Source organism: Anastrepha obliqua, chromosome 4, assembly GCF_027943255.1.
Source record: "Anastrepha obliqua isolate idAnaObli1 chromosome 4, idAnaObli1_1.0, whole genome shotgun sequence".
NCBI lineage: Eukaryota > Metazoa > Arthropoda > Insecta > Diptera > Tephritidae > Anastrepha > Anastrepha obliqua.
Genome location: NC_072895.1, coordinates 78,560,749 through 78,583,837, shown reverse-complemented (window position 1 = coordinate 78,583,837; position 23,089 = coordinate 78,560,749). Strand labels below are relative to the sequence as shown.

The window sequence follows — 23,089 nt, the reverse complement described above, 5'->3', positions numbered from 1 at the left end:
GGTTGCGGCATTCAGAATGCATTTTTTGGAGGTACCTCATTCAGAGTGGCAAAAGTGCTTCGACAATTGGTTCAAACGCATGCAAAAGTATATAGATCTTCATGGAGAATAAAGTGATTTTCGATGATTAAAATTTGTTTTTGTTCTCTAATCCCGACATATAATATAAAAGGCACCCCTCGTAATATCGTATGGTACTAGTTGATTTTTGATGTTTTATTTAAGGCGTTATGCATTTTCTTCCGTACAACGAATGATGGAATTTTTTAGTATAAAGACCACCAGCAAGAAATAATATCAAAAATCAATGCGATTTTTAAACCCGTAGCACAAAAATTCGCAAAAAGTCAATGAGCTGTAAAATTGTACACACTTACGGATAAATATTAATTACTTACCGGGCCAAGCAAGGCCGGAGTTTGTTAAGCGTCGAGATCTAAAACTGTTGAGCTACGTGCAAAATTTCATCAGATGAATAGCAAGAATAAGAATATTGATAAGTTTTATACGAGTATTGTACAGGAGTAGATCATGTATGGAGACTCTTCGAAAATTTCTTAGGAAAAAAGTAAAAACTGTAATATCCGGTCTGGCACAAGGCAGTTTGCACTTGTCCCAAGTGTTAGCCACAGCCGTTTATTACTTTGCAGATGCTAGGCCTGCAGTAAATGTCTTTACGTACGTTTTCCCAACCCAAAGACCAACAGGCAAAGACTTTTGACGATTGTCACTTTTGATGTCACGACCACCTGTCAGAAAATGCAGCTGACGTTTCACAACGATTTCCATTGAGGGTTGGGTACAATAACAACCTTTTTGTAAACTTGGTTGTTGCATAGAAAGGGAAGGAAGAACTCGCTAGCAAAGCCTTGGGAAACGATTTACAAACAAATTATCATACTCACGTTTTCGTTAATGTCGCAACCACAACATGGACAGAATAAAGCTAATGATTCAACACGCATTTCAATATTGTGATCAATGTTTTGTTTGTCATAATTTATTATTTATTTATTTTATTGAGCGATAACATAAATTAATACATTTAAGATTATTTAAATATGTATATAATACGTAATAAATAAGTTACTAAAATTACCGTATATCTGTTTATTATTTGGTTTTTTACTTTTAGTTAAATTACTTTAATTTTAGAGTTACTTGCTTTCATTTCGGCTTACAGCTTTTAGTTCTCTGAATTATTTTTGGAGGATATTGAAAATTGTAAATCGTAAAACCGAAAATACCTAAGTTTCTATATTTCGCTATGGGTGCATTCATTCTGACTTAACTTGAGAACCGGTGCATAAATGTTTGAATAACATTTGAAGTTTGAAGACTGCCATTTTTAAGTGAATTTGAAATATTTTAATTTTACTTTTTCCCATTAAGGTTTTTGTTAAATTTTTAAAATCTATTTTGATTATGTTTCTGATATTGTTGTGCTTTTACAATTAAAATTTTTACTGTAAATTTCTTTTGAGCGCTTCGATTATCAATCTTCATATTTTTTATTTCATATGATTTCGTTTTATTTTTTTCATTTTTATACATGAATTTAATTTAATGAATTGTGTTTATGTTGGAGTTTAATCTAATTAATGTATGTATAATTTTTAGTTTAATTTGACTAGCACAAGTACTTTTTTTTCGGCTTCATCATGCGAATGCGTCATTTGGAGCCGACTCCATTCGCCACTAGAGAACTCGGTGGCGCAACGCCAGCACTGCCCGAGTTCTGCGGCTGTGGCACCTGCGACGTTGGTTGCGTTGCTTGAGGTTGGTTGGGCGGGGATCTCGAAATGGAACCACGCATTGTAGCCGAGAGTGGAATCCCCTGTGATACGCTGTGTTTGGCAGAGAGATCAGTCGAGCGTGTCGTGCCGCAAATCTAAAAAGGAATTAATCACATGTTCTCATCTCACTATATATGCAAGTATTTCCATTTCAACTCCATGCATGTAGATATTGGTGATTGTTATTACCCACCTGATGGTGATGCTCCCAATCCTTGTGTTGGCAGAATGCACCGCAATAACGGGCCAAATTGCAGCCGGAGCAGGTTTCAGTTGCTTTGCGCCCACAGTTCCAGCAAGCCTTAAATGAAAATTTACAATGTACATCAAATCAGTTGCATATTCAATGCCGATTCGACTTACATTTTGCCCAGTTGTGATTGAGGGAGATTTGTTGTCCAACTCACGCTCGGCTGCCACCGTGGTTGCTGCTACTCCTGCCGCTGCTGCGCTGGAGCTGTGAACACCACCCGAATGGCGACTCATCTCCATAAAGAACTTCTCCATACGTAAACGCTCTTGGGCCATTACTTCTGAAGCTCGCGTCTCCGCAGCCACTACTGCGCGTTGTATCTCGATCACTGCTTGACGTTTCACCTAAGGCCAATAGGGATCAGTAATTAGCATTCAAATGTAATGCTAAACGCTTACTTGATTGACTGCTTCCTCGGCATTGCGCTTGAATTCTGAAACTTTTTCTTCTGTCTGGCGCCGTATTTCGACTAATGACGCTGGCGTCAATTCACCGTAGTTGGGCTGTTGTGGCTCCACGCCTCGTTGTTGCAATATGGTTATGGCTCGTTTGGTCTTATCCACCATTGCTGATATACAATTGAGCATAGTGTGAATGTTCTTCCATTCCTCTTCTCCACCGATTGTTGCACTGCCACCACCACCCCCGCCCGCACTGCCGCTTGCAGTTGAAAGACCAGTCCGTGGGGGGTGCCGTTGCGCTCCAGATTCCGATCCAGTATTAATACGTATGTCACGCTCTTCCCTGTGATTTGCCTGATCAAATAATATGTTTTCTGAAAGGGCTTTAAGTCAGGGTTAGCGGATTAGAGGTCTTACCTTTTCCATTAGGCTATTAAAACTGGCTTCCGATTGATTAACAGCTGTCGCGTTACTAGTTGCAGAAGAATAATCGAAAATTGTTGGTTGATTGGCAAATGCAAGACGTGCATCTGTTGATGTAGCGCTCAGGTGAGCCGAGTGTGCATGCAAAGCGCGTTTGGTAGGCGGATACGCGGCCATATATTCGTTCCAGTCTTGTACTCCATTGTGATGCTCCATTAATGTGTCTGAAGCTCGACGCTTGAAGACGAGGCTGGTGGTGCTGGCAGCATTTGAAGCCGCAGCTTGCGCTACAGCTGCGGCTGCAGCAGCCTGTGCCGCATCCATATGCACAAACATGTCACTATATTCGGCTGACGGTCCATGTGGGGAGAATTCCATTACAACATTCTCATTGGTTGTGACGTATTGAAGCGTAGTCTGGGGGTGTACGATTAAGAAGCCATAAATAAGTGATTAATATCCACGCAGATTGTAGAGTGTTTCTTACCTGGTTGTTAGCACGCGCCAGTTCGCCTATCTCGCGCTGCAGCAGCGAAATGTGATTTTTAAGCAATGGAATGACGTATGGGCGTAATGGCAAGTTAATGACATCTTGCAGAGTTAGGCGAAATTCCTCAATGCTTATACTGCCACTGACTAGAGAGAGTACTAAAGCGCGCACACGATCGCTTACTTCGGGATGAACCTCCTGCGCTAATTGCACTAGGGAGCCGAGGAACTTGCGAATTTTACCTAGGAGACGCGACTGCTCGGCATGTACCGCCGCTGCAGTTGCAGCAGCAGCGGCAGCTGCCAGAGCTGCTTGTGTAGGTGGAGTGGGCAATGGAGGTGGTGTGGTAGTGGTCGTGGCTCCATTTACCACCGGGGAGGTGCTGGCATTACGGTTCGGACGCGGGGGTGGTGGTGCCAGACTAGAGTGATGAAGTTGTGGCGACATGGGTGAACGCGGCGCAATAGCACGTGCACTCTCCGGAGAGTCAGGGGTGCGACAACTGCGCGCCCCGTTGCCGTTCGGATTTGAGCTAGTCGAACTAGAGTTACTCGCTCCACTGGCACTGCCCGCGCCAGAGCAGCCGTTCGTATGCGAAGTGCTACTGTTATTTGAGTCCTTTCCGGATGAGGAGTTCGAGGAAGAGTTTGCTGCAATGAGAAGGGAGCAAAATTGTAAATGAATGAGAAATGTTGTAATTAGCGTTAGGTGGTTGTGTTTTGTCTGAACAAGTGTGCCGCAAGCACCGCAACATCAACAAAAGGGAAAATGCCTGTACCAAACAACAAAGCATTGCTGCTCATTACCTACTGAAAATGTTACGAAATTTGGCCAGCAGCTGCAACATGACCACCAGTGCTGGTCAACTGGACTGCCGGCGAGCTTGTTGAATAGTGGGAGGCTTTGTTGCATATTGTATGAATTTTTGTTGCTGCCGAGTTGTCATGTTCAAACTGTGCATTACCCGAAACACGCAACTCGCATGTCCGTCCAACAGTTTCTCCGATGATACATCGTTGCACTCGTGTGCTCGCGCAACCGCAAATGCCGAGATTTGTGTTACGTTGTTTCTGTCATTGACGCAGACTCAGTGATTCTGCTGCTGCTGCTGCTGCTGACCCGAAGGATAAATACGTTGCTGTCTGGTGGTGCATGCGAAAGGACATGCCAGCAGCTGACACATCATAAATGCATTAGTTGCAACATGAAGAAGGCATTTCGCTTCGTTGGTCTGTTGCATTGTTGCATTTCACATTTATGTATATATATATACAACCACTTCAGAAATCTCTTGCAGTGGTCCTTTCCACTTACCCTCTCAGCCTCGAGGGTAACTGACCAATGCAACAATCGTCCCTGCTTCATTGCTGCACTTGGCCACACAACTACGAGCACGAGTGTGTGTGCTTTTATAGGATGCGGCATGCCACACGAGTACGGCGAGGGCTAACACTAGCCGGCCATTACGCATTTCAATTCGACTGGGGGCAGCAGGCAATTGCCGTGGTTTGGTATTTGCGAACATGGCAAATAAATTAGTAACATTCTGGACAAATTGCAGTTGCGCACGAGTTTTTCCCTGTCACTCGTGTTCTTGTTGCAATTGCTGTCGTTCTCGATTGTCGATGCTGCTGCTGTAGTTGCAGTTGTTGGTCGGCTGTTAGTGCTGGTGTTGAAAGCGCAAACACGTGTTTTAACATTTGTTGCCAAATACATGATTGCATTTTGCTGGCACATGTTCAAACATGGAAAACTTTAAAAGAGTTTCGAGCTACAACAATTGACTTAAATTTTACACAAAAGAGGAGAGTGACTATGATTGTGCTACAACTGGAAAAAATGGCCATCCAATTTACGTAGCATCCCTGCGGAAAATATTTGCAGTAGTCTTACTGAGCATTATTGCGCACCATTTCGCTATCCTTGCACAGTGCGACAGTGTGAAATCGAAAAGAAGGGTCACCCAAGAATTATTCTCAGCCATTGACCTTGATCTGACGAGTTGGAAAATTCATTTATCTTTTCTCTGAATTCAGTTTTCCTTTCTTTTTACTGAACTATGCCCGTATATAATACTTAGTTCTAAAAATGGGACGCAGATCGCCCTACCACATTTTTTTTCAGTTTTAGTTCAAAATTTTTCATTTAAAAAATTTTCATTTAAAATTCAGTAACTTCCTTTACTTACATTGGTATTCACGCGACAAACAGTCGATTCATGAGTGCCTAATTACTGAGGCCGACAAGATATACTTAGATGTTGAAGATTGTTCAGCAACACTTTGCGATGCAACAGCAATATTTTCAACAAAACGTCCAGTTTATATATATATATATCGTCCGAATGAGTCGAAAATTCCAAGTTTGGTGAAAAAGTTTGAAGAAACTGGCTCTGTCGAGGATAGAAAAAGTACTGGCAGACCAAAAACTGGACGTTTTGCTGAGAACATACGTATAAATGTAAGTATACCTATAATTCGCGCTTACACCCTTTTAGCTGTTTGGCTCCTCCTATTTGTGGCGTGCGCTTTTTTTGCTACTGTTCCACAAATCGAGGGACCTACAGTTCTAAGCCGACTCCGCACGGCAAACATAATATTTTTCATGAGGAGCTTTTTCATGACAGAAATACACTCGGAGGTTTGTCTTTATCTGCCGAGGGGCGAACGCTATAAGAGAAAAAACTTCTTTTTTCATTTTGATGTTTCACGGAGATTCGAACCTACGTACTCCGAGTTCCGAATGGTAGTCATGCATTAACCCATTCGGCTACGGCGGCCCTTTATTTCCACTAAATAATGACGAATTTTGGATATGCAGTTTCAATAATTTTAACGCGCTGCCTTGTAAAATTGAACATCTATCTGCTTGAGAAATGTCAAAGATGACATAATAAAAAGGTGCCGTCTAGAAATTATTCACTACTGGCACCTATTATAGGAGTCATTTTTGAAAGAGCCTCTCTGCACTTACTTTGAAATTTAATTAAATTTAATTCGAAAATAAACTGAAAATTTCTGCATTTAAAATACAATTTTGAGGAAATGGTAATTGTGGAGTTTAAAATGAATATTTCTTAACATGAAATGAAAATTCTGAATTTGAATTCCAACTTGTCGAGTTTAGCACCTATACGAATTATTGAAGTGGGATGCAGCAATTGAGACTTCATCGCCATGTGAAAGTCTCACGTTGCTTATAGGAAAAGGAAAATTCCTTCGTTATGGTTGCATATTCCCAGAGATACATTAGCCGGGTAGTAGTGCATACTCTTGCAGGGACATTGCTCATTTTCACATACATACATAATAATAACTATACAATTTCCTATACATGGATATGTTAGATACTTATTACGCATTTGGTCACTAGGTTTCGCTCATGGAAAGGAGTTTCTATAATATAAAGAATTCCGTCGACTGATTTACTAATAATTGTAACCCGGTGCATACAGCCTAATACGATTTACCCCTAACTTCACCGTTGCATAGTTGAGCCCGTCCTATTTGTATTATAAAATTGCTAAGAATGTATAAATCTAGTGCACAGGTGAATCTTCGAGACAAACTTTAGGTCTAGTATAGAAGCAAAAAAGTCATACTAGAAATTTTGGATTGGCGCTCAAAATCTGGAATTCAAGCCGAAAAACCAATTTTTCATATGTTTTTAGTTCTTCTCAGGTTTACGCAATATCCTATTCTATGAAACTTGGGTTGGGTTCATTTTTTCTTCTCACGATAAGCTGGCCGAATTGATGATTAGAGTAACGATGCTCCTTTTGCGCCTCGGACTCATCATTTCCTGTTTTGTTGAAGTTTAAATAAACTTCGGAAATATTATTTAAACATTTAGCGGATCGAAGACCACTGTTATAATTAATTTTAAAAATTAACTTTTTTTATTGTGCAGGGAAAATTTCACCTAGGGATCAAACCATTTTGAGCAAAAATTTTACCAAAAATTATTGAATTAGTAGAAATATTCATAGTCAAGTACGCATAATGACGCGTAAAACCAAATGTGATAAGTGATTGTAATTTTTCTATGCATACAGTCCAACAGCCTCACCACCTTGAGTGAAAACCATAAAGTTACCTTAATCTGGGTCCCGGGACATCGGAGCATTGAAGGTAATGAAAAAGCGGATGAACTGGCAAGAAGGGGATCTGTCATGAATAACGTTCTTGCAGAATCGGTATTCACACCACTAGGTGCAAGGGTGCACTTTCCCTAAAATACCTTCGAATCGCAGATTGTAGATGGAGAGACCAGACGAAATGCAAAATCAGCAGGACGTTATGGCCCACCTACAACCTCAAGCAATCGTCGACATTGATAAACATGAAACGACGGGACGCCTGTAGACTAACGGCAGTCATAACTGGCTTCTGGCCTATCGGAGAACAAGCAGCCAAAATGGGAATCCCTCACAATACATACTGTCATAGTTGTAAACAACCGGAAAAAAGGAAAAAATCTTCCATTTCCTCTGTGAATGCCCTGACCTATGGAAGGACAGAATGTTAATCCTGGGCAAACCGCTGTTGAAGAGTCTCGAGCAACTGTCTGGCATAGACGTCAACAGCCTAATAAAAAGTTTATACAAAAATGAAAACTACTTACATTTTTGATACACCTTTCTATATAGTCTCTTTTTTGGTTTATACACTTCGTCCACCGCTCTTCTAGTTCGTTCACCCCATAATATATAATATAATAATTGGATTTGTCCAAGTCTGAAAAATAGCCATTCGTTTCTTCAATAACCTCCTTGTTTGAATAAAATCTTTTTCCCGCCAGTCATTTCTTCAAATTAGGGAACAAATAGTAGTCCGAGAGAGCCAAATCTGGAGAATAGGCGGGATGTGAAACGACTTGTAATCCTATTTCCAATAATTTTGCGACTACAACTCATGAGGTGTGAGTTGGTGCGTCGGTGTGATAGGAAAGGAAAATCCCTCGACTTCCTCTATTCAAAGGAATGCCAAACACAAAGAAATGGAGCGATCCGTATTATCATATGTATATTATAACAATATTTTTACATTTCCAAGCAAGAAGGGCGAAGTTGAGGTTTATATTACTACATTTGTATGCATTTAAAATAAATGTTTTGTAAATAATTCATTAGGTAATATCATATTATTATCCTTAAATAAGTTTTTCAAAGGTATTATATTTGGACTGGCGCAAATAATATGCATTGGTAACTTGGACAAAATTTGCTGTTGCAGGGTATTAATACAATTCAATTAAACTCTTATTCACGTCCCGCCCGAGAATGTAGTGCCACTGATGATGAGAAGCAACGACGAATGGAACGAGGTGCATGTGGCTGCGGAAGTGACTCAAGCGTGTAGGTCAAGATATACGAAATAAAAATGTCCAAGGGTACTAACTTTTTTTGAAGTTTTTATTTCCAGATCACGCTATAAAGACAAAAATACATTGTTTTGATATTTTATTAATGAGCACATCATTAAAAGTTTTCAAACTGGTCATGAGGAAATTAAACCTGAGATATATAAACTATTTTCAAAAACAATACGCGAAACCAAAGTTCCACAGGAATGGAGAGAAAGCATAACAATTCCAATTTTCAAAAAAGGGGATAAAAAGCATCAGACAATTGTCGCGGGATAACACTTCTAAATGCGGTACAAAAACTATTAAGTAAGATTGTGGCTGCAGAAATTGCAAACAAAGGCATTAGCTAAGAGCAGCAAGGATTTAAAATGAACCGATCAACAACTGAAGCAATATTTATTTCAGACGGATACCTATAGAATACAACTATTCTGCGTTCTGCTACTTCGTAAATCTCACAAAAGCATTTGATCGAGTCTTGCTATTTAATCTCATAATGTATGAAATAATAAGCGACGTTAAAAATATTTCCAGAGGAAATAAATTATCAAACACGAAAATAACGATAATTTGTTATTCAGACGACGCCGTACTTATCTCAGACTCAGAAGACAATTTACAAATGCTACTTTATGAAATTGAAAAAGCATCAATCTGGTTATTTTCGTACGAAAGTCGCGTTATCCATTACGATGTGAATTTGCTGCAAATGAGTATTGAACAAGGGTTTATAAAACTTGAGTCCGACTAATGACGTATGCCATTAGGACACGTAGTGTAGACATAACAGCTACAGAACGTTCGATCTCAACTGTCGAGATGCGAACTCTTATATATAGTAAAGTGGAGCTGCAAAAGATGACGAGATTGGAAGCAATATGTCGAATAACCGACGACCGCTTAGCAAAACTGGTGATTACCGAGAAAGCAAACACTACACGCCCAACATCCGATCATTAATACACTGACTTTTTTTATTGCATACTAATATGCACTCGTGCATTGGCGGCCGCCGTAGCCGAATGCGTGATTACCATTCGCAATTCACAGAGAGATCGTTGGTTCGAATCTCGATGAAAGCAAAATTAATAAAAACATTTTTCTAATAGCGGTTGCCCCTCGGCAGGCAATGGCAACCCTCCGAGTGTATTTCTGCCATGAAACAGCTTCTCACAAAAAATACCTGCCGTTCGGAGTAGGCTTGAAACTGTAGGTTCCTCCATTTGTGGAACAACAACAAAAGACGCACGCCACAAATAGGAAGAGGAGCTCGACCAAATACACAAAAAGAGAGCAAACGCCAAATATACATATACAGGGTGAACGATATGAAGTGTTACCTATTCAAAACACCATAACTTTTTTGTGTGAAATTAGTTTTTATAGATTTCAAAGACAAAATTGTTCAAAAATGATTACAATTTTAACATATATTCACTTCAGCTCCATATGACCACCTTTCGCCTTGACTTCAAACGATCAAAAAATGAGTTGCATGCTGCACGAATGGGATGTTGAGGTATTTTGGCCCATCCTCGTATAATCGCTTTTTTCAGTGCATCCATACTGGCATATTTTTTAGTTCTCACCTTGCTCTACAAAATGGACCAGATGGAATAGTCCATCGGATTTGCGTCTGGCGAATTCGAAAACCATTGTGTGGACGAAATGAAGTGTGGACCATGATTTTTTAACCATTCTTGGTTCACACAAGCTTTATGAGACGGTGCCGAGTCCTTTTGGAACGTCCATGGTCTACCACCGAAATGTTTGCGTGTATATACATACATATGTACAAATATAATCCTTACATATATGTACATAATTTTATACAATTAATCTATTTTTTAGTTAAATTCGTAATTTCCATAAAAATAACAGACAATACCGAATAAAACTAGTTATTTTATTAAAGCTTGTTTAAGGACCTTTCCATTGATATCTTTATCTGAACATTCAAATGAAATTTGTGACAAGTTGCTATGACTGCAATCAAACTCAGACGACAATATTTTCAAAAAATTATTTAAGAATCGAAATTTCTTAGAAATCAGACTCAGACGACAATATTTTCAAAAAATTATTTAAGAATCGAATTTTCTTAGAAATCCTAGCTCCGTAATGCTTCCGTTTATTTTGTAATAAATTATAAATTTATTTTTAAACACAAACAAGTGGAAGCACCTAGCCAAATTGAGTCTTACATGCAAACCATCTACGACCAATAAGCTTTCCAACGGTGTACAAAGTGTTAAAATCGGGGCAGCATTGAGTGATGGTCTTTAGAGGAAGTTTTTCACGTTTTTATATGTATGTATGTATGTATATATCTACAAGCATATAAGAAAATTTTTGAAAATACATTAAAGGGTAGTTTGTTTTAATGTTTGTGAAATTATCACACGTAAAACTTCTACTTGCATATAAAATAAAAAGTGCATTTATGGAGAAATTACTAGAAACTGCAAGCAACGCCGCTCGTGTTGGTTGTGGAAATTGATATGCTAGAAACTGATGTAAATTTTAAACATTGTTGTAAAGCAATTTCGAATTAAACTACGAACAGCTGAGGCATCTTCAAATTGACGAATATAGGGGTAAAGATGAAAGTGGGGTAACGAAGCAATGATGACAACAGGATGTCTTTTGCAAACTCTACAATAAACTTGCTCTCCTTCACATACATGCCTACATGCATTCATACTTACAAACATGTGTATTCGCACGCATGGCTGGATGTAAACAACTGATGGCAACAATAATGGCATTGTAGAGAATAACCAAGAGGGATACATGATCCATCATATACGCCGACACTCACCCACTTCAATCCAAGTCCACCTGCTGCTTATGCATTGATTGCTCTGATGTTCACATACCCGTCACACCCGCAAACAAGAGAGCAACACCACTCGAATTGCTTTATGTCGACAGTATTTGTGTGTGAGTGTGCGTGTATGTGTTATGCTGGTAGAAGGGGTGTGGGTGTAATTTTGCCTCAGAGCTGTTATGTGGGCTTTTGGGTTTGCTAGCTGGGTTTGGTCGACCGCTCGGTTGGCCGACAGAAGACAATTTGCTGTGCAAACAAAGCAAATCGAGATAAACGAACCGCGCTAAAACAACAACAGCTGCAACAAGAAAGATGCAAACAAAACAGCAGAGTTGAGCACAAACAAAAAGGGATGAGAATGAGCAACAAAAACTAATTGTTAATGCCAGCAGTGGCACACGACAAAAACATTGAATGATGACATATCGCAAACTTGGCGCATTCCACAGTGACAGCCATCGCTGTACGAGTATAGAAGAAAGCTGTAGCTTGTAAGAAAGTTTGAGTGTTAGATGGTGAAAGCTGTACACTTTCGGTTCCGACAAAGCTCACGTTCTAATGCTTAAAAATATTTACACATTTTTACTAACATGCAAACTTTCATATATATTTCACGTATATTTACATGCATACAGACATACATTAGAGGTGCTCGTTCCAAAACTTTACAAAGTTCACAATTATTTGTGAAAGTTGAAAAACTGGTAGAAATGTCCATAAACATGTGCCCTCTTATTACTTATTATGAAATATAATATCGAATTTCTAATGCGTATTGCTGCCATAATTTTTTGAAACCTCAGTAAATGTCGTTTACGGATTTCCTCCAACTACGACTGCTAATAAAGCAGCCAAAAACACCGAAATATTCCACCAAAATAATTTCTATGAAGAAAAATCTTTCACAACAGTAATGACAGCTGCTTGTCAATTTTGCAGTTAATCTGCCATATGTGAACGGGTATATTAATTTTGTGGATTTATTGGTAATTAATGCATATGTTAAGGTACTTTTGATGAATGCAGAGTAATAGCAAATATTTTGATGTTTTGTAGTACAACAATAATATTGCAATCGGTTCAGTTATTTTTAATTTATTGTAGTTCACAAATCTGTTCCAAACTGTCACCCAATTTCCAAAAAAATTGTCATCAAAATATTAAACTTTTTAATCAGCAAAAACTCTTTGTAATCCAATCAATTTCAGTATAATAAAGTGTAAGTTTGAAGTCGAAAGAAGGACGGAAGAATGGAAGAAAATTCTAAAACAAAATTTAATGGACTGTAAAATTTCATACATTCCAAATTTAAATTAAAATAAAAAATTTAAAAAGGCAATAATTTTTCTCCAAAAAGCATTTCAACTAGTTTATGATAGTTATGGTGAAGTTTACGTCAGATCTTCATAGAGATTTTACTGATATAATTACTGTGTAAATGCACTGGAAAAATAGTGGATGAAAAATAATACCGTTCAAGGCACGTTTAAAAGGAGCTGATTTGATTTTGGTCTATTTATTAGGTCCCTAAATTGTCAAATTTTGTTTATAGATTTTTCTCTCTTCTGCTACTGTCTTGTCAATGTTACTTGGTATCAGTAAATATAATATTTTTTAAATAAAAAGAATGGCGGTGATATAAGAACACAAAAGTTTTGGAACTATTTTTTTTTTTATCCTTATAACTTTATCTTACGAGCTTACTGATGTGGTGGCCACCATAGTCGGGTCTGTTTGTGCGGATACCCTTTAGTTGGTTACGGAGCCTATTGCCGATACGACACATCAAATAATAGAAAAGATGTTTTCCAAGAGCGATCGCCCTTCAATGACTGTAGTGCCAGCTAACGTACCTTTTAGACATCAAAAATTAATGCCTCGGCCCCAAAAACTGTATATACCATAATTTTACAGAAGAATTCCAGAAAATATTTAATTATAGTATTTTATCGAATTTTACTAACTTTTTCCTCTACACAAGGTATTTTAAAAATCCCCAGCTTTAAAAACTGCATAAAAACCCTAATTTTAGCTAAATTTTATTTGTTTAGATTTTGTTGCGGCAGATGTAAACTTCCATAAACTTTTGGTTTCCCCTAATACATAGAACCTTCTGGCACTGTGTAATACTGTGGGCAAAAAGTAAGGTGAATTTGGTTGTAAAATGAAAAATCTTTATTTATTCTTGTAAATCAATTTCATCCCCATCAAAATAATCCCCTCTCGATGAAATACACTTATGCCAACGATTTTTTTAATCCCCGAAACATGCCAAATACTCGTAGTCCATTTCCGGTATAGCCATCAGCACCTTCTTCGATTCAACTTTTATCTCCTCAATCGACTCGAAACGCGTTCCCCGGAGTGGTCTCTTGAGTTTTGGGAATAGCCAGAAGTCACACGGAGCCAAATCAGGCGAATACGGTGGTTGCGGAACGATATGCGTGGAATTTTTGGCGAAATGGTCACGAAGAACGAGTGCAGTGTGAGACGGTGCATTATCGTGATGCAAAAACCAAGAGTTGTTGGCCCATAATTCTGGTCTTTTTAGACGAATTGCTTCACGTAAACGACGCATAACGCTCAAATAATATTCCTTATTCACAGTTTGACCAGGTGGAAGGAATTCATAGTGCACCACACCACGAAAATCGAAAAAAACTGTCATCATGACCTTTATTTTTGAACGACTTTGACGTGCTCTTTTCAGTCTGGCCTCGCCTTTAGCACGATATTCGCTTGATTGGTCGGTTGTTTCAGGGCCGTAAGCATAAATCCACGTCTCATCTCCCGTAATGATGCATTTGAGCTTGTCCTGATAGTCTGAAAGCATTGTTTCACACACATCAACGCGACGACTTTTTTCCAAGAAATTGAGAGTTTTCGTTACCAAACGAGATTTGACTTTTCGTAGGGCCAAATGGTCTTTCAAAATGGTTTTCACAGATCCTTCTGATAACAGTCAACCGACGATTTTTGAGCACTAACTCCTTCACTTTATTGACGTGTTGGTCATCTGTTGACGTCGATGGTCGTCCGGAGCGGTACAAGTCATCAACACGTTCTCGACCCTCTTTGAAGTCTTTGTACCACTTATAAACATTTTTCTGCGACATGGTCGAATCACCAAATGCCTTTTGCAACATGCTAAACGTTTCCGCAGCCGAAATTGCATTCCGCAAACAAAATTTGATGGCACTTCTCTGCTCAATCAAATCAGACATTGTAAAAATCGAAAAATGCACTCGTGGTCGTTTGATAAACACAAGCGTAAATATATTAGTGATAATGACATTCAAATGAAAGTTGGCCCAGATGTTATTAACAGTGCTGCCAACTCATGAAAAAAATATCTAGAGGGAAATTTTAATCCCGCGAAGTTTGACAAATAAATTCACCTTACTTTTTGCCCACAGATTATAATTGATGATAACAAAATTTTGTTTGTATTGTTGAAATTACAATGGGTTAATGTCAGGTGTTTGTGGCAACTTAGACTCTATTTTCTATCTAAAATACTATACGTTTAAACCTCCAAACTTGAATTTGGTTAAAAAGAAGTCACCACAGTTAATATTTTTCAAAGAAAATTTAAAGTTTCTAACACTTTTTTAAATCTTACGTATGGAGTACGGCCCTGCCTAACTTATCTTCTTACGTATATATAGTGGGTCAGCAAACATTGCAAGCTACTGCTGCTACCATCCTTACTCTCTGCTGCTGCTGAGGTTGCGACTATGCAAGAGTGAGTGTTGTTGCAGCTGAATCCACAAATTATTATCACAAAAGCAAACTCCAGCTGAAGGAAAATGCGAATATGAAGGTGATTGAAGGGGTGCACGAAAGAAGCTACCATCAGTTGCGACAAGTGCCGTTTAGGTTTGCCATGCCACGGCGCATGATGGTGAGGCGAATTTCATCACGTACTAACAAACACACAAACTTGCTGGCACTTGCCACTAGCTGACATCATTGCCAGCATCGTTATCGGACCCGCACAAATAGGCAAACAATTCTGCCCACATATCCATAAACCTGAATGAGCACCTGTGCGAGGTATGTACAAGTATGTGATATGTACGTATTCTGGGGTTGAGAATGAGAATTTCCATTAGCCTGTCCAAACAACACTGATGGTAGAATGAATAGTTGTCTGATTAGTTAGACTGTCAGATGGCTGAATGAAAGGGCTGATTTTTTACTTTGGCTCGTTTGCAGTTCGCCGCTGGCTATAGGTATTGCTTACGAAACAATTTTCAAACACATGGAATTAGAGATAATGAAAAATGCTTTGTGCAAGAATTGCTTAGCCACGTTCAGCTCTTGTCATAAGTAAATGAGTAAGTACACCTCATATCTTCCATTTGAAGCAAAAAGTTGACGGTCTGGTACCTTCAGTTGTAATATGGAAGTCGGTTTCAGATTCTTGGCTTCATTCTTCATGCGTATCTTAACGAACTACTTAATCACCTATCTGGTATGCTATAATAACACTATGTTATCAGATGAAAAGAATTTCACATTGAAAGTACAACTGATATTTCAAAAAGTTGGGTTAAAATTTGTCAATTTTGGAATAAAAATGCCAGGCAAACTGAACCTTAAACCTGGTAAATCAACCATCGATCAAATATTATTTGCCCGCGAGAAGAGGCTCGCCAGACACCGCAGCATTTTGTCCATTTCAATGCCGCATTCGATAGCGCGAAAAGGATGTCTGAGTTTGGTAACCCTGAACACTACTACAGCTATGCAAAATGATGGTGAGCAATACCACCAGCTCCGTCGGAATTGGGCCGTTTGTTACCAAACATGGTTTCAGATAGTGCAACTCTCTATTTCGCGATTTTTTAAGTTCGTGCTGGAGAAGATAATTATAGCTGCAGAACTGAACCTTTACATGAGAGTACAATTACTGGTGTATACTGATGATATCAACATCATCAGTCTTAACAACCTCGCTGATTGTTCTGTCAGTGCATTCGCATTCGCACCTTAGCAACCCCGCCACTATGGGCAGCTATAAATTTGGAAAAGCAGAGAACTTCGTCTGTTTCCGATAATAACGTCAGCCTTGAAATCGAACGGAGAATCTCTCTTGTCAACAATTGCTACTCTGGACTAAGGAGGCAATTGAGTAGTAAAGTCCTCTCTCGACGAACAAAACTTTGTAAGTCTCTCATCATGCTTGTTGTATTTATGGCGCAGAAGCTTGGACGATAACAATATCTGATGCGACGGCCCATGGAGACTTCGAAAGAAAGATTCTGTGAAGGATTTACGGGCCTTTCCGTTGGCGATGACGAATATTGCAGGCGATAGAAAAATGAGCTTCATAAGATTTATGGCGAAGTATGAAGCGAATAAAGTGAATAAAGATCCAGCTGCTCCGCGGGCTACGTCATGTGATCCGAATTGATACGAATGTTCCGACTCTGAAAGTATTCAGCTGGTGGTAGCTGAAGGCCTCCACTGCTTTGGAAGAACCAAGTGGAGGAGGACTTGGCTTATCTTGGCACTTCTAATATACGTTTTAATTTATTGAAATTACGTAGCTATATTAAAGTCTCGATTACTTGAACACATTTATGAAAAAAGCTACATTTTTATACTTTTTTATTGGCTAATTTGATCACTCTTAGTAAAAGTAAAAAATAATGTATTATTTTAATATTTTCACGTACGACACTTTTCAAATTCCCATTTTTTAATTTTATATCAACACACTAAGTAAGAGGTTAGGATTTTTCTTAAGAAACTCACATTCGTCAGTGGTATTACGGCCATCAACTAATGCCTACTTCTTCAGTACTATTAAAATTTATAATTAATTGTGTTCACCAAATGAATTTATGAAGAACTAAAGAAAATTAAACAAAGCGAGTAAATTCCCATCCGCCTAAAATTAATAGACGGAAATTTTAAGGGTTTGCTTAGCTGCAAAAGCTTTGCACAACAGCATTCAATGTTAAATTGGCGATAAAACAATAGAACAAAGTACGCCCATACAAATTTGTCGTCACCAAACAACAACACTTAAAATTCATTATATATTCATTGCCATGAGAATTTTGTCAACCTCCAAACATAGTTATTTTAACAGATGTGTTTTCCCTGACGCAAGTAATATTTACAATATTATAAAAGTGTTGCAAACATTCAGAAATTATGCTAATTTTTCACACCTACCCTACAGGAAAAGCCGCAAGTAGTAAAAAAAATCTTTAAGATTTTCCAAAACTGCTTTTTTTTGAAAGGTTTCTTAAAATAAGAGTAAAAACGAACCTTTTATCTGAGAACTAATGAATTAAAGTATTCTACCTAAATATTTTTGTAAGTGTCTTAATCTTTCATATCGCTCTTACATATAATTTAATCATTCTTTTTACTTTTTTTGAAAACAACATAAGTCGGGAGATTTCAACCTAATTATTACAAATATATCGAGTGGTTTATTACTGCTGTTCAAACCTTCATCAAAATTACAAAATAGAAAAGATATGTGTTCTCTTACAGAACAAAAAATCGCTATTACTAAATAGGACCTATGTAATTTTTTAAATGTAGCTTTCATTAAACAAAAGCAAAAGAAAGTACCAGGCGAAAACTTTGCATGTGCCGCTTTTCGGCAACGGATTTCGAGATCGAAGATCAGATCAGAACAAGGCGAAGTTCTCTATTAATGCTCTTCCAATGTCTATCGAAATGTTGCATTGCTGGAGTAAGCTCGAGACGGCCCATCATTGGTTGACGCATCTACGCAAACAGAGTAAATATTTTTTTCATTTAAACAAGTGTAGTTTTGTTTAAACGAATTTTGATTTAGATTATAAACTGATTGTCGTGTGTTTCAGCCGGAAAAGAATAGGCCCATCTTAAGGAACGACTTGTGAAACTACATTAATTCAAATCCCACATCAGTCAAATATTTTATATTTACTTTTGCGATTAAAAACTTCGAGGTCGCAAGCAAAACAATTCATTGGGACTCGGACGGTATGGCACAGGCAATATCCAAAATTCATACATGGATTCAGGAAACTTATAATTTTTAAATATTGGTTGTCAAAGCTTTTGTGATAAACCCAACAGTTATCTTGAAAATACTAAGTTAAGTTGTATGATATTTTATTTCTGTATGGTTTTGATTGTAACAGATTTTTGTTTTTCTAAAACCTGAAAATATCATAACGAATGGCATCATTACTAAATTAAAGCGTTACAAAAAAAAAATACCAAGAGATATGGTACGAGTATGGTATATGAGTATAAAAAACTCGGTAACTAAGCACAAATAGCTGTCAATCACATTTTCAAATCCACGTGAATTGTTAAGTTAAAAATATAAATAATTAAATACCATTCATAAAATGACAAAAAAATTCTATGGTTTACACCGACTCTTTTTCAATTTTTTACTAATTTTTCAGAAAGGGGATAAACTATCTATGCCGATTTTTCCTTTTCAACATTTTTTTTCGGAATGTGATAATGTTCTAAAGCATAAAATTGTTCATTTGAAACGGGATCAAATTTTAGTTTAAGCAAATATGAATTTTTAATTTAAAATTGGGTCATTTAGGAAAAAATTAAAACAGAACAAATATTCAACAGAACAATATGCTCTATAAGACTTATGGTACGAAAATTGCGTCAGCGACAACGGCAACTCTGGGAGTGAGATTACAATTTTCATTCTCATGTATTAAACAAGTATGTTTGTACTTATACATGAACAAGTGCTAGTGTGAAATTTAGTACCAGAACATCCAGCTGCTCATGCAAGAAATAGGAGGAACACGAACCAGTCAGAAGTGCTCTAGCTAGGTACAAGTAGTTTTCCCTGCAGGGTTCCCATAATTGCCCACATTCCCACAAGTCCGGGAATCTATGCATCTACTTGTGTATGCGCTTGATAACGCAGTTGCAGTCTAAAGGGTGTCCAATAGACGCGCCTGGATGTTGTTTTAAAATAAAACTAAAATAAAACACATACAAAGTTAGACTCTTTCTGATTTATTCAAAAAACAGCTCTTAACAATTATATGTGAAAAATGTTATCACTTAATGTGTGCCATGAGCACGCCTACCAACAGGCATAGGAGAATTAAAATGTGCAAGGACTTGCTCCCACATTATCCCATTAAGTTCAACAATCTCGATGCGAATGTTGTATTTCAGCTCTGCAGTCGCTGTCAGCTTATTCACATTCGGAAAACCCCACAAAAAGTAGTCTAGTAGAGTAAGATTAGATAAGTGGTCAGTTTATGTTACCATTACGTGCAACTCAGATCGCAATAATGCAATGTTTTCCCGTATTGTGTGAGTTGTGGCACCATCCTGTTGACAATAAGGATCGTCTATGTCTATTCCTTCAAGCTCAGGCTACATAAAATCGTGGTCTTCGAAGAAAAACGGGTCAATTATTCCACCAGACTAAAACCCATACCAAACAGTACATTTCGAGGGTTTTCTTCCTCCCAGATGCGGAAATTTAGTTTGTTGACAAATCCACACAGTGGGAAATGGGCTTCTTCACTAATGATGATTTTCAAGGAACCAATTCACCAATTCATAATAGGTTTAAGCCAATTTTGTGCGTTATTCTATCGTGGCATAAAATAAGGTACCGTCTAGGAATTATTGACTACTGACATCACTTCTGAAAGACCCTTTATCCCACCGTCTTTAATAAAGGAACATGGTTTCTCAATTTAAAAAAATTGGAATATTGATTAAAATAAATCAAGTTTGTAAAGTTTGTAAAAAGCGGAAAGCGCATTTGAGAGAACAGAGCTTTGAGGCTTACTGTTTATTTTCCTGTCAAATTTCAAGATCATTAATGAGCGTTCTCTGTAGCCGAATGGGTTGGTGCGTGATTACCATTCGCAATTCACAGAGAGAACATAGGTTCGAATCTCGGTGACACACCAAAACTAAGAAAAACAGTTTTCTAATAGCGGTCTCCCCTCGGCAAATGGCAAACCTTCGAGTGTATTTTTGCCATGAAAAAGCTCCTCATAAAAATATCTGCCGTTCGGAATCGGCTTGAAACTGTAGGTCCCTCCATTTGTGGAACAAAATCAAGACGCACACCACAAATAGGAGGTGGAGCTCACCCAAAAAGGAAGTACGTGCCAAGAAAAGAGATAACCTCTATTGGCAATTATATGTTATTCACACAGAGGTAAACTCGTGCGAACATTCTAGAGTGACGGTGTTTTTATGTTTCTTCTTCCTCCTTACATGCTTGACAGTTAGACTCATAAGCGAAGATTTAGTTAAACTTACAAATGCCCGACAAGAAAGCCTATTACAATTTAAGAATTATTCCTGCTGAGTCCTAGAAGAACATTAAATCTCCGGGAAGATACATTGTGGTCTTGCAAAAGAATGTGACTAGAAAGAAAGAGAGTAGTCCTTTACAGTCTTTTCAACTATTCAACTATTTATAATATTATTTACCACTCCCACTGTGTATCTAGGTATTATTGTGGATAGGGACGTCGTACAGAAGATGCAAACAATTCCAAAGTAGTTTAAAGGCTTTTCGGAAGATATAAAGCGAGTGAGCAGAAGCTTCGAAAAATACTCATATGCGTTTATTTAGAAGCAATTTTCTAAGACACAGCTTTATAGTGCTACATCAGCGGTTGAGCAATAGGCATTTCTAAGAAAAAGTATCAGGATCCCAAGATTTCGGTGTTGGTAATATTTACCTGACTACCACTGCATATTTATGAGCTTGAATATATTAGAAATACTGACCATATTCATATTGCAAAGCCTTGTTATTATCATCATCAATAGCCATCACCGTAATGGGTACCTTTGCCATCGCCATCAAACCACAGTTTTACCACACTTTGCTTAATTCACATATGTGCATATGTACTTATATACTTATATGTACATATATTCACCAATGAGCACTGAAATTTCCCTGGCCGATTGCTTATCACTCCTCCTCTGTTCGATGAGCGGTCGGTCAGTCTAGGAAGAGTTTGGGTAGTAATGATTTGGGTGAAAGCCCCTTTAGTAGCAGCCTCAGTCGCCCATGCAATCAACGTGTATATGGACTCAGCTGTGCAAATTTTAGACAAACTAACGGCAAATGCAAACTTAACCGTATATCAATAAATGTATGTATGCACGTATGTATGTATATTCTTCTGTATGGGTTTCACCGGCAGGCTAACGTCAACCTTTCATTTATAAAGGCCTCTCTAACAGAACACACAAACTAGGCGATTCAGTTTGGTTTTAAACAAAAGTGCTTATGCGACATTAGCTTGGGGCTTTTACAAATACAATAAATTGTAACGAAAGAGTTTTGTGAAGCAGCACAACTTGCTAGAATTTTGCTCAGTGCATTGCATAGTTTTTTGTGATGGTAGAAAGGTGGGGAAAGAAAAGTGCCCAACATCTTGTTTTAGAAAATATGTGAATTGTAATAAAAATTTTGCAAATACTTTTTGCCAGCAGATGGGACAAACAGTTGGATCACACAGTCCCCATATGCACAAGCGTATGCATAGTGAACCAGACAGTTCCACTATCAATAAACATATCTACATCTTTCCCATATGTAGACATATTAGGGTAGTTCACTCTTATTTCTTTTAATTGAATTATGTTTGAAGATACCGTTTTAATGGAATGGAATAACCGTAGGCGAATGGACATATTTCTGCCAGAAAGAGCTTCTTACAGCTGTAGGCCCCTCATTTTAGGGAGCTCGGCCAAACACCTAACAGATGTATGAGCGCCAATTATATATGTATATATATATATATGTATACGTATACATATATATGTATAGGCATATTTTTTCTTTACTTTTTACTTTTTTTCTGAAGGAAAATCTTAGTTCTTAATTACGTTGCATTCCACTGTTAATCGATCACTGGTTTTCCCCCTTAGCGGAATGTGTGTTTTCATGAAACAGCAATACTATATGATAGAAACAGTTTTTTTTTTTTCAAATAAAAGTTTTGTAATGAAAAGAATTTTTACCAAAAGCCATTCGCCATTCGGGGGTAGTATGAAGCAAAAAGTTCACCACAAATCGGAAGAAAAACTCGAACTTGTTTACACTTGAACTAAATATGAAAAATAAATCAATTATGGATTATTTAAGATGAAGTTTTTTGCAATTTGTGAAATAAGCTATTATATAAAAAAGTGAGAGACTTAAAAAGGATGGAACTTGAAATGCTGGAGCATTGATCTTATTTATTTTCATTTTAAAAAGTATGTTTAGCTTGGCACGAATATCATTCTTTAAATGTTTTGCTGAGATCCTCCTGAATTTGTGGCGTGCGGCATTTGTGCTATGTACAAACCCATACGGCGGTCACCTGTTTCCCTTATTTTGTTAAAATTTAGAGAAGTTTTGAAAAAAATTATTTTCATTACACCAGAAGTGTATTGAGGCCCTTGTTCGATTGGAATGATTTGCTCATTATAAGACCTAATGAAACATTTCAAGGAGTGGGAACTAAGAAATCAGAGAAGAAAACAGATTCC

The 23,089-nt window shown here is 37.8% G+C and overlaps 1 protein-coding gene across 4 annotated transcripts in view; it reads right to left on the bottom strand.

Moving 5' to 3' along the window:
- Positions 1-1,030: 1,030 nt before the first annotated feature.
- Positions 1,031-23,089, bottom strand: part of LOC129245284 (protein CBFA2T3) — a 191,750-nt gene continuing 169,691 nt past the window's right edge. For all 4 annotated transcript variants that reach the window (XM_054883363.1, XM_054883362.1, XM_054883364.1 and 1 more), the window contains exons 4-9: positions 3,361-4,013; positions 2,868-3,290; positions 2,448-2,804; positions 2,160-2,393; positions 1,990-2,097; positions 1,031-1,891 (exon numbers count right to left, since the gene is read on the bottom strand). In XM_054883363.1, the coding sequence (XP_054739338.1) occupies positions 1,673-1,891; positions 1,990-2,097; positions 2,160-2,393; positions 2,448-2,804; positions 2,868-3,290; positions 3,361-4,013 (1,994 nt within the window). In that variant the 3' untranslated portion in view covers positions 1,031-1,672. The remainder of the gene's footprint in view (positions 1,892-1,989; positions 2,098-2,159; positions 2,394-2,447; positions 2,805-2,867; positions 3,291-3,360; positions 4,014-23,089) is intronic.